Source organism: Lissotriton vulgaris, chromosome 12 (genome assembly GCF_964263255.1).
Source record: "Lissotriton vulgaris chromosome 12, aLisVul1.2, whole genome shotgun sequence".
Classification (NCBI taxonomy): domain Eukaryota; kingdom Metazoa; phylum Chordata; class Amphibia; order Caudata; family Salamandridae; genus Lissotriton; species Lissotriton vulgaris.
In genome coordinates, this window is record NC_141700.1 from 754,488,401 (window position 1) to 754,505,013 (window position 16,613).

General features: G+C 47.1%; 1 protein-coding gene across 1 annotated transcript in view; it reads left to right on the forward strand.

The window, feature by feature from the left end:
- PLOD3 (procollagen-lysine,2-oxoglutarate 5-dioxygenase 3) overlaps nt 1-16,613 on the forward strand; it is a 294,630-nt gene that overhangs the window by 224,188 nt on the left and 53,829 nt on the right. The window contains exons 11-14 of the mRNA XM_086946045.1: nt 3,390-3,494; nt 4,321-4,446; nt 5,204-5,345; nt 8,059-8,172. Of these exons, the coding sequence (XP_086802171.1) occupies nt 3,390-3,494; nt 4,321-4,446; nt 5,204-5,345; nt 8,059-8,172 (487 nt within the window). The remainder of the gene's footprint in view (nt 1-3,389; nt 3,495-4,320; nt 4,447-5,203; nt 5,346-8,058; nt 8,173-16,613) is intronic.

Here is a 16,613-nt window from a genome sequence, read left to right on the forward strand (position 1 = left end):
TGCGGCGGTGAGGTTGGGGAAGGGCCAGGAGTGAGGCCCTACACTGAAAACTATCAGAAAGATGCAGAGAAGTGTGGCTTTCAACCCAACACAACCCGAAAGAGGGCCTCGTAGGCCTCGGTGTCTTCTTAGATGGCGATGAGGCATGCCACCAAGGAGTGTCTGGAGTCTTTGTGGAGCGCCTTGGTGGAGACGAGGCATTGGACAGCGGAGCACCCGGCAGTGGTTCAAGGATAGACTTTTACAATTTCGGTTTGTGGCGATGCAACGTTAATGTTTTGTGGAATAGAAAAGACACGATATCAAGGAACTGCTGTGAGAAGTGTAAATAAAGATCGAAACAGGCATTACCTCCTTAAGACCGTGCAGTAAGCCTGTGAGAAGGCAAGTGACGAACAAACGACACTGATATGCTGGAGTGTTCGACAATGGAGGATACCAACCAGAGAAGAGACGGGCATGAGGCTTGCTGCAGAGAAGAGTTTTTTTTGTTAGAGATGCCAAACGCTGCGATGTCCATGGTACCATGTCCTAAACCATGATTATCCAGCTGATATTGCAACTGCCTGGTTGTAAACTACATAAGTGATTTAGTCTTGCGTGTGCTTCTGTGGTACTACATAATCTTCTGTCATGTTTTTATATCCTCTAACCAGCTAAATTCTTCTATTACCCATTTCTTCAGGAGTAGTTTTTGCACAAGGAAAATAAATGTACATTAATTTCTTTCACTCAGTAACCTTTGTCCTGATATTATTGTACCAAGGCGCTGGGCCGGGAGCACAGAGGAAGTCTGCTTCTAGATTTCATTCAGTGACAATGCTGGATGCAGTGTCTGAAGTCAACGGTCAGTGCTGCCAATGGCCCAAAGGCAGCGGTGGCCCAGAAGCCTGTCTCTGTGGGACCAAAGCGACTGAACGCCCCTTGTGGGTGGAAGCTCCGAGTGGTGTGAGGGGAAAGAGAAACTGTACTTGTGACCTGTTGAGCCGACAGGAGGTCTTCAATCTCAAGGTTGGAGTCAGAACTCTCTTTGGAGGATAAAGCCTCCTCGTAGGTGACCGCAGGCTCGGGATGATGTTCCCCCTCGAGGTCCTGGGTGCAGAAGAGGTCTGGGGTATCTTTGCCACTCCTGCGTGACATCTCGAGTCGATGGGCCTGGCGGTTTCGAAGAGTCTTTTTGACCGGGTGACCAGCATGCATCGAAATAGACCTTGTAGTGCTTAGGTGAGAGTCAAATATTACAGACCTGGTGCAGATCGACCCAGGAGTGTTTCGATGACACTGAGAGCAGTATCAAAAAGATATCCGTTCCACTGCAGGTGACGCATGGTGAGAACGGACCAAATGGAAGGGAAAGAGGCCCCAACGAGCACGGCCCCACCATGGTCTGGAGTCAACTGGAGACAACCAGGAGAAATGTCCTTGACCAAACTGAAGACATCAACCCTATATGAGAGAAAGGGAAATGCAAATGAATACAATGCAAATGGAGTGAGAGGACCCTGGAAGATCGAAAAGAACACGACCGCGTCGATCTGGAACACAGGAGCACACGTCCGAACCAGACGGTGGAAAGAAAACAATCTAACAATGTGCATTGCAAGCAAGAGGTGGAGTGCCAGTACTGCATGGCTCGAAAATATTTATTCGAAGAAAAACAAACAGCTGTGCCTACTCCTCCCATCTAGTGTTGGGCGGTGTTTGGCACACATCCGGGCCCAACACTAGATGCCAGGGGTATGCAGAGCATGTCAATCTCATTCAAATAGATGCTTACAACGTAAGAAATTGATACTGATATCTATGTTTACACAACCTATTCAACCTTTTACCAACATTGCTTCTCTTGAATGAAATTGTTTGAAGGGCTCATATGTCTCGGCAAATGGTGTGTTTGTTGTGGTCCAGGATGTCCAAGAAGCCGAATGAAAATGTCAGCGCGGCCACATCATTCCTACAGCTCCACAGATAAATCATGGCTAACTGTACCATGTGAGGGATTGTCATATGTCTTCTGAAATCTTTATAATCTCAATAGTGACTATTCGTTTGAGTTGTGTATCGAAGGGGGTGGATATGCAGAGGATCCCTTTTGGAATCGGGACCTGAATTATTTAATTTGAACCTTGACAAGGCCCAGAGTTTGTAAAAAGACTGTGTCCGTCTCCGCATATTACGTCAATGTGCAAGATCATATGTACCTAAGACAGGAAATTCACTTTCCTCTAGATGTAAGATCCTTTCTAAAAATCCATTCAAACGCCTCAATTTTTGTTTAGCAGCAACAATGGCAGGTTGACTATTTGAGTGGTCTGTACCCAAACGTGTTTAGCGTCTTCTCTATCAAATCTCCTGCTGCCCTTGATCCTTGTGATGTGGTGAGGGCTGAGGGCTGAAGGGGGAGATGTTAGGGTGTTCATCACCCACCTGACACTTAAGGAGACTAACTGGGCAATGCTTCATTTAGAGAAGAATGTGTCCTCCAGATGGACCCCCTCTTTAAGATCTTGTCTTCAGGACTTGCATAAGTTACAAAGTTCTACCTTGTCCTGTGACACTAGGAGGAAGGGGTCCCAGTGTGAACAAAGAACAATATACACAATTCAAAGAATTAATCGTCAAAACAACAAATCGATCCACAATGTTTTAATTCACAAAGGGATAGGGTGTTGTAATTATATACAACAAATTATCAAATGTATTAGCGGTTATACAGTGCCCCGAGGAGGAAGGGAGGAAGTGATCAAGTGAGGATGAGGAGGTGATAGGTATGAAGTGACAGTAAAATCAATCAATCAAGCTGTGTATTAAACTGCCAATATTGTTTTGCTTGATTGATTGATTTTACTGTCACTTCATACCTATCACCTCCTCATCCTCACTTGATTACACTATATCCCTTTGTGAATTAAAACATTGTGGATCAATTTGTTGTTTTGACGATTAATTCTTTGAATTGTGTATATTGTTCTTTGTTCACACTGGGACCCCTTCCTCCTAGTACTTATTGAACCCAGGTCCCAGTGACTATGTTTGGGTAAACCCCCTTATACATACACTTGTCCTGTGACACAGCAGGCCTTTCCCCAGTGCCTTTGCCGGTTCAAGGGCAAAGAGTCTGCCACATTGGCATACAACAGAAGATTTCATAGGCTGGCTATTGGCAGTGTGAACAGTGGTTCAGTGGCAGGTCCTCCAACCTGTAATTGAGACCCTTAAAGTTTTTGTTTACAGTGTGGGCCTAGATCGATTGTTACTCTAATGCAAGTGATTTAGATCAACTATATGCAGTGCCTGTAAAGACAAAATGAGTTAAATATGTGGAAAATATTTTATTTTCTGGACACAGCAGCTAACATTTTCTCATCAACATTACTTGTTTTTTGCAGGGACATCTGTCGCCAGGATACCACGTGTGATTTTTACTTTAGTGTAGACGCAGAGGTTGTCATCACAAACCCAGATATCCTGAAGGTCCTTATAGGGGAGAACCGGTAAGTGCTGTCTGATGCTTTACAGCACGAAAACTGCTGCGTTTGCATACCTTTGTAGGCGTTCAAACAAAAAGTATAACTAAGGTTGCAACACTAGCTGTGTGTGTTTTTTAAAAATTGTATAGGGCAGGCAATATTGTGAGATACAGCTTGTGTTGGAAGTCTGCATATATTTGTAAAAGGGTGAATGTTTGAATTGAAACTTGAATATTGGTATGCTTCAAAGATGGCTAACTTGAATGTGATGGAATTGGCCATCTAGTTTAAGCTGCAGGCAGACTAGAGAGACCATGGCATGGATGGGTCACCTCAGGGAAGGCGTTGGGAAATGACAGAACCCAATTAGGGGTAGAGGGTTGTGAAAGGAACAATCCTCAGAGGTGGGTCTTTTCTGTAGTTGTGACAAGACCTGTCAGCTTTTAGTGTCTGCATTCATTTAAGGAAGAATGAGACCCGGAGAGGAACTTTTTTAACTTCCTTCTGGTCTGTGCACTGGTCAGTGTTTACACTGTGGGTAAGTGAAAAGCTCATATATTACAGCTACTTGGCTACTCCTTGATTCAGACCCAAGAAGGTCCAATATTCCTAGAGCGCTTGAAAACTGTACTGAGTTAAGACCACGTTTGGGGCATTGATGGAGGCTTCTAAAAGCAAACAAATGAGCCAGGCTCCTTTTAGTTTTACTTTGAAAAATAAAAGATGGGGGTAAGGAGCATCATGCCTCGGAGCATCCAGCGCAGCGACTGTGAGGCGTTTGCCGTCAACACCTAAAAGACACCATTGTTAATGATCCTTTGTTTTTGTTCAATCTTTCCTCTCCCTACAGGAAGGTTATTGCACCAATGATTTCACGACACGGGAAGCTGTGGTCCAACTTCTGGGGTGCTTTGAGCCCGGAGGGATATTATGCGCGCTCAGAGGATTACGTTGATATCGTGCAGGGCAAGCGCCTGTAAGTCCTTTTTCTTTCTTTTATCTACTTCTGTGTCATGCATAGCCTGGGCTTTTTACTTTTCCCTATATCCCTGTAAGAACCCATATGTTGTAAAAAATAATGACTCTATTTCTTTGGCCCATCAAATGAGGATAAACCAGAACACACAGGTCCCTTTTTGAGACATAAGCAATAGAAGCAGACAGGCTGCCATACATAAACCCATCACTGGACAATTAGACTTGGTCAGTACTGTTATTTGCTTACCAGGCTGTAATGCACTACAGTGATGCCAGGTGTTATTAAACCCGCATCCTAGATAGAGCTCTGTTGAAGACTTCTCTTTTAAATAGTGTAGACTCCCATTTGGGAAACGCAATGATCTGATCTTTATGGTGCTGCACATTCAAGTACCATGAAGTGGCCCTCGTTAGTCCTTACTCGCCTACAGGACTTATATTGCGTAAAGACACCCACCAGCTCACATCACAGTGCTTTTCTTTATGCATTTCGCTTCAGACTTACTGATAATACCCGAAGAAGGGAACTGTGTGGTTTCCAAATCAAATGTACCTTTGCACTTGCATTTTTGCTTGCTATTTCAGGGCAGCCGTTTTATATAGTAACATTGTTTTTAAAAGTCTATTCTGTGAAGTGAAGGATAAACTAAACATCCTGTTCAGCGGTCTCGGATTTAATTTGGCTACTGCCAGGCGGGCATTGGTGATAATTCGCAAATCACCAGTGTGTGTTTCTCTCTTCCATCTTGCCTTAGTGGTGTGTGGAATGTTCCGTACATCACACATGTGTACCTGATCAGAGGAGCAACCCTCAGACAAGAGCTGCAGGAGAAGAATATTTTCACCACGGACCTGATGGACCCCGACATGGCATTTTGTAGGAACGTGCGTGAAAAGGTGAGTGCCACAAAGCTCTGAGAGAGTTTTCGCTGTTTTCTCAAGGACCACATCTTTTTTTTAACAGATCTGTCCCAGTTTTCAGGCGAGAACTGGGTAAGATCTCGAAATGGCGAGATCTGCTGAAGTCTTCTAAGCCCCCAAATCTTTGTCCTATATAGAACAAACTGGCTTGATTCCAAAATAGGGCTTGCATCAAGGCTTGGTGAAGCTACAGTTGTCTGCGCATATACATTTTTTTCTTGAGTAAATCATTATGAACTTTTAGGCAAGCATGCTCGGTATTGCTTATGACAAGACAGGAGTGAAGCCTCCTGGACAAGGTAGGAGAAGCCAGTAAGTATTTGCCCTTCTTGACCGCTTTAGGTATTTCAGGCCAGACAACTAGGATCATAGTTGTAGAAAACAAGTGGACACTTTAGTGGTTGTCGGTCTTTGACTTTCAGGTCAAGATAAAAGAACCTGAGCCCTTCCTCTGCATAGGATACCACTCTGAGCTGAGTTGGTTCCTTTATTCGCTAATGCTTCTTACCGGAAGTTAAATCAACTGATAAGGTATCCCGGCACTTGCCGGTCCAGGAGGCTTATTCGAACATCCAGGTCTTGAAGGCCATTTGGAATACCGGAAGAGAGATGATTGACGTGGGGTGCGTGGGGAGGCTGTTCCAGGTCTTTGCTGCAATCTGGGAGAAGGTGCGTCCTCCACTTCTGCTTCGGTAGATGCGGGAGTGTGGGCAAATGAAAGGGAGGCGGAGCATGGTCTTCTCAACGGTTGGTGGAAGTTCAGGCAGTGGTTAATGAAGGCAGGTCCTTAGTTGTGTAGAGCATTTTGTGCGTGGGTCAGCATGTTGAATTGGCATCTCTTCTGTAAGGGGACTCAGTGGAGTTTCCTGAGGTGGGGCTGTGATGTGGATTCGTCGGGGAAGGCTGAGGATGAGTCTGGCTGCGTCATACTGTATGGTCTGAAGTTTCTGTAGGAGGTGTGCGGTGATTTCTACGTAGAGGGCATTGCCGTAGTCCAGTCGACTGGTGATGAGGGCTTCTGTCATGGTGCATCTCGTGTGTAGGGGCAGCCATTTAAAGATCTCCTGTAGCTTGCTCAGAGTGGAGAAGCAGGCGGAAGAGACAGTGTTGATCTATGATTTCTTGGTGAGCCTGTTGTCTATGATGATTCGAAGGTTTCTGGCTTGGTTAGAGGGTGTGGGTCCTATGTCTGATGGCCACCAGGAGTCATTCCATGTGCTGCTGCTGTTACAAAGATCAGTACTTCCGTCTTGTCTGTGTTCAGCTGCAGGCATTTGTTCTTCATCCAGTCGAGGAGGTGTGGGATGTTTTGGTCGTTTGGGTCGTCGATGTGGAAATTTAGGTCCCCGAGGAAGATGTAGTCCTTGGAGTTTAAGGCTAGTGATGCAATTAAAATCTGCGATGGTGTTGCAGAAGCAGGAGCGCAGGACTGGGGTTGGTATGCAAAGGTGCCTCTGATGGTTGTCTTGTCATCCGTGTTGAGCTTGAAGTTCAGATGTTTCATGGTGGTGGTAGTGTTGTCAGTGGTAGTGGTACACAGTATATTCTGTGGATGATAACTGTTCCCCCTCCTGGCTTGTTGGTGCGGTCCTGGTTAGTGATTTTATATCCACCGGAAATTGCGGTGGCAGTGTCTGGGGCGGATGTGGGGTTGAGCCAGGTCTCAGTGAGGAAGCGATATCGGGTGCGAGGGTGGTGACGAGGTCCCATAATTCAGTGGAATGCTGGCATTGTGTGCATGTGTTGAGAAAGGCATATGCAAGTTGGTGTTTTTGTTCAGGTGGTGTCTGTGGTGTGTTTGGGGTAAGGCTGGTCGTTGGGCTGGTGTGTGTGCAGTGGCCGGTGGCTTGGCAGTGGGTGCAGGTGAAAGGTCTTACCGTGGAGCATGGGTCAGCGCGGTGGCAGTTTGTTGCAGTGTCAAGGTTGTAGCACTCAGCAACGGTGTATCTTCATGTGGCGGGAGGACCAGGTGTTGTGGCCTTGGGCGTGGTCCACTCACGGACAAGCGCAGACGGGCTTGCCTTTGGCACCCAGCAGCGTGGTCTCACTGCGGTCTGCATTAAGTAGGTTCTGGGGTGGGTGGGGCTCTGTTGGCGGGAAGAACGGTTAGTGGAAAACCCAGTCTGGAAAACCCCAGCGGGAAAACTCGGGCAGCTGCGGTGTCACTAGATCAATCTGGAACAAGCAGGAACTGGAGGCCACATGTAATTTATCGCCATCAAAAGATGGCGAATTGCGTTCAACATATCGGGCTCTGAATGTGTAAAATGGAGCTCATTTTACACATTCATTGATTCCTGCAGTGGACCATTAATTTGTTGAGCAATCTTAAGACACACACAGCCCTGTTTTTCATGACTCCACTATCCTATCCAAAAATGGGATCCGTATTGTCCATGTAGGAGCCAAAATTTGACGTTCTATGTTGTCAGAATATCTGTGCATGATCCATACGCTTGTATCTGCTTCGGTTTCCATTATTGTACCTTGTAAACGTGCGCGATGGTGACTGCAACATTTAAAGGTGGTGCATTCCACATTGATTGTATGTTCCCTAACTTCAGGAAGCCAATGTTTATTCTACAGTCTACATGTTGTTAAGTCTGTCCTTCCGGGTCTGGATATTCCCTCTGATGAAATAAAACTTGGTAGCGGCAAAAGTGTTTTGTTTCTTTCTTTTCCCTTTCAGGGAATCTTCATGTACATCACTAACCAAGAGGAGTTTGGAAGGATTGTGTCAGCTTCCCGGTATAACATCACCCGGCTCCACAACGACCTGTGGCAAATAATTGAAAACCCCATGGTGAGTGCTGGACACAAGGCCTTATGAAGAGAAGAGACCGAAGTTATAAAGAGTTTAGGAGAAGGGTTTTGAGGGGGGGAGTCATTTGTTGAATGTAAGAATATAGCAGGAACTCAAGTAAGGTGGGTGTGTGCTTGAATTGTATAGACTCCAGGTTAGACAAGGGAAGATCGTGTCAGAGCTGTGGAAGAGTCATTTTGCAGCTAGAAACATTTTGTTCCCTGTCCCTCAACCTGGACCTCTCCTTCCCGGCATTGCAATTCCTGCATCACCGCGGAAACTAGGAGCTGGATAGTACCGGCTATTCAAATGACCAATTCATGGCAAATGGAACTTTGGAGGTTAAGCCAAGATCTCTGTCAACTAGAGGGAAGCGGCAACCGTAGCTTTTGTAATGTATCCATTAACGATATTTGGTAAGCAGCGACATGGACATCAACACATGCATCTACACGGCATTAGCGTCGGGTCACTCCAGCATCAGAGGAATCTAAAGCAGAACAGCAATGTTAAGGAATCGGTTTGTCACTACTCGTAAAAAAAAAAAAAAAAAAAAAAGAACTCCACTAAAGAGAAAAAACACTGCATAATCTGCACTGCATGTGAATCTAGGAGAGCTTCCTGGCTGCAAAAGAACATTTACTTACCTGTAACAATTGTTTTGCAGCTTGAAACACTTCAAAATTCACATGTAGCCCAGGTTCAATCGCAACTGCCCTGCCTCTCAATGGTAAGATGAAGAGAAGTTAAAGACGAAAATATGTACAAAGATATATATGAAGGAGAAGATTTGGTCTAACGACTCCAACTGAAGCCTTTGGGGCCTGGATCCTGTCCTCAGTGCTAGACTCAATATTGTGTGAGTCTTGGCAGATCCCTTAATCTCCCTGTGCATAATTGTGTTTGTGTAATCCCCACTTGATGTACACAGTCTTGTAGATTGTCTCCCTACCCCTCACGTGATCTAGAGTGATTCACAGCTAGGTTTGCTGTATATAAAATACCAATACATATATACATACTTACATTAAAAACAAGCATTTACAATGCAATAGGTCTCGCAATTACATTTTGAGCTATTGACATTGTAAATGGCAATGCCTTTAAGAAAAACTTAAAAGGCATTGTAATTTACAATACCAAAAGCAACACCTATTGCATTGCATGGCGTGGGGTCTGCATCTATGTCCCCCAAAACAAAGCCTGCCCTAAGAACGTGGCCGCCTCACGAGTCTGCACTATAGCATACCACACAGTGCCTGTCATACCGTGACGATAATGAATTAGCCATGTTAGATCAGATTTTGTTTATTTTCTCTCCAAAGAAGGTTGATAGTGTACCATCTGTAGGGTGATCATGGGATAGCGGGTTAGATTCTCACCTGTAACTTATCTCACTGTCTATTCTGGCTACTGGGTTCTTTTTCCAGATATGTTTATATCACATGAGCAACAAAAGTGCAAAACAGCATCTAAGACTTCTCAGAGCCTGTTTACTGTTAATACATGCCAACCCTAGATGAAGGACTGAGGAAAGTACTTGTTTCATAAGGCAGTTATTATTGCAGTACTGGAAATAAAAATAGCGGATTTGGACACCTACTGTTGTGTACATTTTTTGTTACCATAAGTGTGATCGACTCTCAGCCGCACAGTTCCTATGTGTCTTTTTCAGTCTATGTTGGTTGCACCAACTCCTACTTTTTACTCATTCAGACTGCAACATTGCAGATTCTCCTCACCACATGGGATAATTTTACCTGGTCCTTCACTACCATAACTTGCCAATACTTTAGGAAAGTACTGGCCATGATACAAATTTAAATATACTGATATATTACTGAATTCATTACCATATATAGTCCCAGCTCTCTGTAGTGTCATAATGGTGGCGATTATTATTGGAAAGCGTCCAGATTGGCACGGCAAGCATGCCCAAATCTCCATCCAGTCTACCAATCCTAATTCTGGGACACCCTATAGCAGCCACAAAGCCTCAGTTTGAATTGTTAGCGCTTTCATTTCCTGATGTTTCAAAGCTGACCGTATCAGCTTTACTTCTCCATGATTCATTATCAAGAAAAAATATTGTAGACCACCTATACATCATGCATGTACTCACCCACCTATTAATACACTCATCAGTTTAGTCAGCCTGGTTTCTAGCCATCTAGGAACTACCTTAATCAAACATTCAGCCTTGTATTCACTCGGCCATGTGTTAAGAGTATGTTTTTTCATGACAAAACAGGTATTATACTCTTCGGTGCTCAGGACAGCCCCTGGCTGTCCGACGTCAAGGTGGGCGTGTGCTAATGACAGCCGGGGGCCGTCCAAAACCCGCCCACTTATTAATTCTCCTGCACAGCACTGAAGGGGTTATACAAATATTAATGAAAACAATAATAAAACTAGGAGTTTGGGATAAAGTGTCTAATTCAAATGCATTGGTGTATATTGGAGAAGATGGAAAAGTCCCTGGTTGGGTATCTCAGGTGCACAATGCCAGCAATGGAGGTGTAAAGCACTCAAGACCTAAGTAAAGGTCACTTCTTGCACAGTTCTTGCAGTGTGGTTTAACTATTTCCTTACTTCAAACCGCAGCTGTGTTTACTTCATAAATGTCATACGTGAGCACAACGATGGCGCAGTCTAAAAATAAATGCACATCTCACACTCCTGCCCTGCGCTATGAACTTTAACGTTACATAGTGGTAGAGGGTCATTAAATACCCCTATTATGTATGTGTTGGCATAGAATGAGACATTAAGCTTCATACTGCAATTACTTGTACTGGATCTACTCTCAGGTGGGGTATCCCTACTGCAGGGTGACAAACGTGTTATTTCTAGGTGTCTGCTGCCATGTGTGCCCAGCTTCACTGGTGGAGTGGGGGTGAGGGGCGGGGGGAGGGAGAGAGGCCTGTGCACCCGCTCTGTACCAGGCAAAGAATGCAGTAAAGTTCCAGGGACCGTCAGCGAGCACGCAGTGAACACGAGACATTGAAAATAACTAAATAGGAGCTAAGGCTGCGTGCCTGCCAGGCAGCACTCTCGACTGCCCCTCCCCCAGCAACGACTAGATGAGCCCAAAGATGGTCTGCAGCCAGGACTCTGATCGGCCAATAGCAGCAGACCATGCTTGACAGCAGCACCACGTTGGACAACAAAGGGTCAGGGGCAACAGAACAGGGATGAATCCCCAAACCAGAAACTGCTGAGGTATGATAGCACTATGAGCACAGCAGTGGCAGTCCATCGGTGACGCAAGAAGCATGTGACAACAGCTGCAGGTCAGCTAATGTAGTGTACCAAATACATTTAGCTGTGGATTGCTCAGGCCGATCCATGCACGACACTGGCAGCCCATGTTTTAGCATTCGTGACAGTAAGTAGTAACATGCATAACAAAATCTGCGAGTAGGCGCAGTACAAATGGAACGCATAGGAGAGGATGTGGTGTAACGGCCAGAGCTGCCAACATGCAGGACAGCTATGGCAGACTCAATCTTCATATTTAAACAAAACTAGAACCTTGAATATTTAACAGTGTGCAGCTGTGGAGTAGTCTGGGCCAAGCATGCATACTTTAGACACTTTCTTCTCCAGCCATTGCAGAAACTTCAATCTGTTTTCACTCAGCTGCTGTTTATATTTGCATCGCGCTCTCACTTTAAGTGAAAGCGCCATGCAAAAATAAACACTGGACTGAGCGAAAGCAAATGGCCCCCATAAAGATAAGAAATTGCTTTGGGACAGCCGCAAAGCAGACAAGACAGTCGCATGGGCCGGACGAAAAGGCAGAAACAAAAAATACCTAATTTTCAATGGCAGGCCACCATTTAGCATAAACAGTGATGCCAGCCAATGGAAATGAGGGGCGGGGCTTCAAGTCCTCTTCTGAAATCTGCTCTTACAATAGCTCTCACCCAGCGAGTAGCGCTTTGCGCTGCAACGCCAGGCGAGACCCAATGATGAATGTTTCCTCATGTAATGCAACTGGTGCTATGTAAAGCGCTCCGATACCCAATTCGGGTCAAGTTTGCGCTATATAAAACTCTGTAAAATAAATGTTAAAAATTCTACTGGCACAGGGGGTGGGCAAGGGCGCTCTTTAGAAAGTCTGTTCCATTATATTTCCTGTACCACGCAACATCCGCTAAACTTATTTTTCTTTACTTGTGCAAAACCATACTGTGACACAGAGCGGTCAAGCTAATCAAACATGGATGAGTAGGGAAAGCAACAGACCTGCTGGTGGATTTGGGGCGAGGAGAGCACATGCACGTTTGAGGGGAGGGGGGGGGGGGGGGGGGGAACGGGACAGCTGTGCAAAAAAAAAAAAGTAATTCAACAAAAAGGACAAGAGGAGGCGTGGGTGGGGTACAAATATGCAAGCAAACGAGTGACCAAGTCAACCAATTATAAGCAGCAAGGGACCATCCACCAAGTACCTGAGAGGCCTACCGCAACTATAAATCTAGGAAAGACCTAAAGACTCACTTATTGCATCTCACCGTACCATCGATACGAAAAAAGTAAAGGTCGCAAATATCAAACAAGCATTTACAATGCAATGGTTTTGCCTTTGTTAAAGTTAGAGCTATTGGCATTGCTCTTGACATTTTCATTTATGTTTTTTTTAACATAAATAAATGGCATTGTCATTTACAATGCCACTAGCTTTATCTCTCGCAAATGACACACAAACACACACAGAGCCCCCCCCACACACACCCACACAGAGCCCCACACACACAGCCACACAGAGCCCCCCCCACACACAGCCACACAAAGCTTCCCACACACACAGCCACACAAAGCTTCCCACAACAGCCACACAAAGCTTCCCACACACACAGCCACACAAAGCTTCCCACACACAGCCACACAAAGCTTCCCACACACACAGCCACACAGAGCCCTCCACACACACCCACACAGAGCCTTCCACACACACCCACACAGCACAAGCAGGCAACAGGGGCACAAGCAGGCAACAGGGGCACACGGAGGCACAAGCAGGCAACAGGGGCACACGGAGGCACAAGCAGGCAACAGGGGCACACAGAGGCACAAGCAGGCAACAGGGGCACACAGAGGCACAAGCAGGCAACAGGGGCACACAGAGGCACAAGCAGGCAACAGGGGCACACGGAGGCACAAGCAGGCAACAGGGGCACACAGAGGCACAAGCAGGCAACAGGGGCACACAGAGGCACAAGCAGGCAACAGGGGCACACAGAGGCACAAGCAGGCAACAGGGGCACACGGAGGCACAAGCAGGCAACAGGGACACACGGAGGCACAAGCAGGCAACAGGGGCACACGGAGGCACAAGCAGGCAACAGGGGCACTTACGGAGGCACAAGCAGGCAACAGGGTCACGAAAACTGAGGCACAAGCAGGCAACAGGGGCACGAAAACTGAGGCACAAGCAGGCGACAGGGGCACAAAAACGGAGGCACAAGCAGGCAACAGGGGCACACGGAGGCACAAGCAGGCAACAGGGGCACACCGAGGCACAAGCAGGCAACAGGGTCATGAAAACAAGTACAAGCAGGCAAAAGGGTCACAAGCAGGAATTGTAATTTAGACGGGGCTTAAGTGGAGAACGGTCAGTAGGGAAGTAGTGCGGCTGGTGCAGTGGTACCAGGCCGAAAGGTGAGAGGGGCTGTCTGCACCCCAGTTTGGACAGTTTCCACTACCTAACAGGGATTGGTGGGAGGGGGGCGTACTTCTTGCTTGCTTTAGGGCTGTTACTTCGAGGACGCAGTGCACGCTCCTGCCTGCTGCCGCCGAGACACGACAACAGGCAGGGAGAGGACAGGCTGGGAGAGGGCAGGGAGGGGACAGGCTGGGAGGGGACAGGCTGGGAGGGGACAGGCTGGGAGAGGGCAGGCTGGGAGAGGGCAGGGAGGGGACAGGCTGGGAGAGGGCAGGCTGGGAGAGGGCAGGGAGGGGACAGGCTGGGAGAGGGCAGGTTGGGAGAGGGCAGGTTGGAAGTGGACAGGATGGGAGAGGAAAGGCTGGGAAAGGGCATGGAGGGGACAGGCTGGGAAAGGGCAGGCTGGAAGTGGACAGGCTGGGAAACGGCATTTCGGTTTTCTTGTGAAATCAGTCAGACTTCGGGAAACCTCGATGCCATTATAAGACCATGAAACACGGCTACCCCAAGGATACTTCCGTTTTCAACCACAGGCCCCGTTTGATGTAACAGTCACTACGCTAAGTGCATCCTGTTTTAAATTGGTTTCTTTTTCCATGTCTATCTGCACTCCCTGTTGGCCAATTAAAAGCCTACACCTCATGTTCACCATGCTACAGGATTCACATAGTAAGAAAAAGTATGAAAGGGGGCGACTTTAGTGAGAAAGCACGCGTTTCCCCCTGGGTTGCAGAGCCACATCTTCTGAAATAAGAATTCAAAGTCCTCTCTCTGCATATCTAGACATCTGCTTCCCCCTCCAATCATCTCACTGACAACCACACCTGACCAGTCAATCATTCGAGCTGTGGACTCCGCTTCAGCACTGATGGGCTTAACTTCTGCCCCTCCCCAATTGCAATATCTTGACGCTTTGCGAGGCAGTGCAGCTCGCTTGTGCCAGACCCCAGCACATATATGATGGTATGACGCCAGCCTATGTACACAGATGTGTAAATAATAATCACATTATAAGTAATAAGGGTGTGTGTGGGTGTGTATATATATATATCGTCCCCTCCTTCCCAGTCCATGAAAAGGGCTCCCGTGCTTGCTCCGGGGCAGCCCCAGGGTCTCTGCATGTTACTGGTCCCGTGTAGCCGAGGCCCAGGAAGAAAAGACACCGCTCAAGGTCAGCGGCTGAGGTTGAAACCTCTGGCAAGCAGCGCTTCCAGCCCCCGCCCTCCCCCCTCACACACACCCACCCCCATGAAGGATTCCTATCGACATAGTACTGCTACGTGGGATGGAAAGATCCGTTTTATTTTTTTATTTTTATTTGTGCGTTTTTATATAGCGCGGACTTTACCCGAAGGTGTCAGAGCGCTTCACAATAGGAACAGAACTGATACATGAGAACATTACAAGTGAACAAAATATAAAAGCAAACGTTACATTAAATGAAGCACAAATGACAATCGTGAGCCAACAAAATACAAAAGCTCTTCAAATGTTAAGAAAGCTTCAGCACAACCGCTAAACAACCGAACGGGACGCGGTACAAGGTGCCGGGACACACAGAGCACAAACACACACACCCTAGTGGCCTGAGCCACCCTCACAAGTGCTGCTGTGTGCAAGTGTGAAATAGGAAGTGGCGACAGGGCCCTGTGGCAGCAGGTGGGCGTGGAGAGTGCAACCCATGGCGCGCAACACAGTAAGTGAGTGCACACAGGCCCCTCACACGGTACACGTCAATAGATTGCATCCCAGGTTGTGCAACGATTTCCAAATATGACGCTGAACACAGATATTGAAATGCCTTATAGTGCCCTGCCCCCCACAAGATGCAGAACCAGGCCTGGTGTGCAAATCACAAACAACCACCATACGTTGTGCACGAGAGACACCAGCACACTACATACACGCAGGTCTCCCCCCAAACATAGAACACCAGAGGTCTTTCCACGCAGAAATGGTGTGATACGCAACACCCCGTTACTCGCACACTAGGCTAGGGACACAACGTCCTGCTCTCAGGCAAACAGCTTCCAAACAAGACTCAGGGGCAAACGAGGACAGCCGAGGCCCACTTATCAACCCCTGTCTGGGCAGGTTCTCCCCCCCGTCAGCCGGCACCAGGGCGGGCCGCGTCCTCGCCAGAACATCCACTTTAACAATCACACCAAACACATAAGTTAGAGGTGGGTTTCACGTGGAGCTGATGGAGGAGCACGACTACGCGCAATTGTGCCACCACCATTACTGTGTGCAACCCAGCCACACGCACACACCACAGCCTCCAAGCATTACAGCCACACGCACACACCACAGCATCCAAGCATTACAGCCACACGCACACACCAAGCCTCCAAACATTACAGCCACACGCACACACCAAGCCTCCAAACATTGCAGCCACACGCACACACCACAGCCTCCAAGCATTACAGCGACACGCACACACCACAGCCTCCAAGCATTACAGCCACACGCACACAGTACAGTGCCCTGTAAACACAATCTGGCCACACACTCGGCAAACACTCCCCACTGCTGAAGAGCAACACGTCCTAGTGCTTGTTTTTGCGTATTTTTCTGGGCAGCTGGTATTTTTTTTTTGGCACAGGGATGGCACAGACCCTGCCAGGAGGGCTCCTTCACGGAGGGTTTTTACATGCAGAAGAGATTACTACCAGGCACGTTTTTGTTGTTTCAATTCCCCCTCCATGTGCCTCACTGCCAGAAATCGGGTATATAAAATGACACTGAGTGGCTTGATTAAAGGTTATTG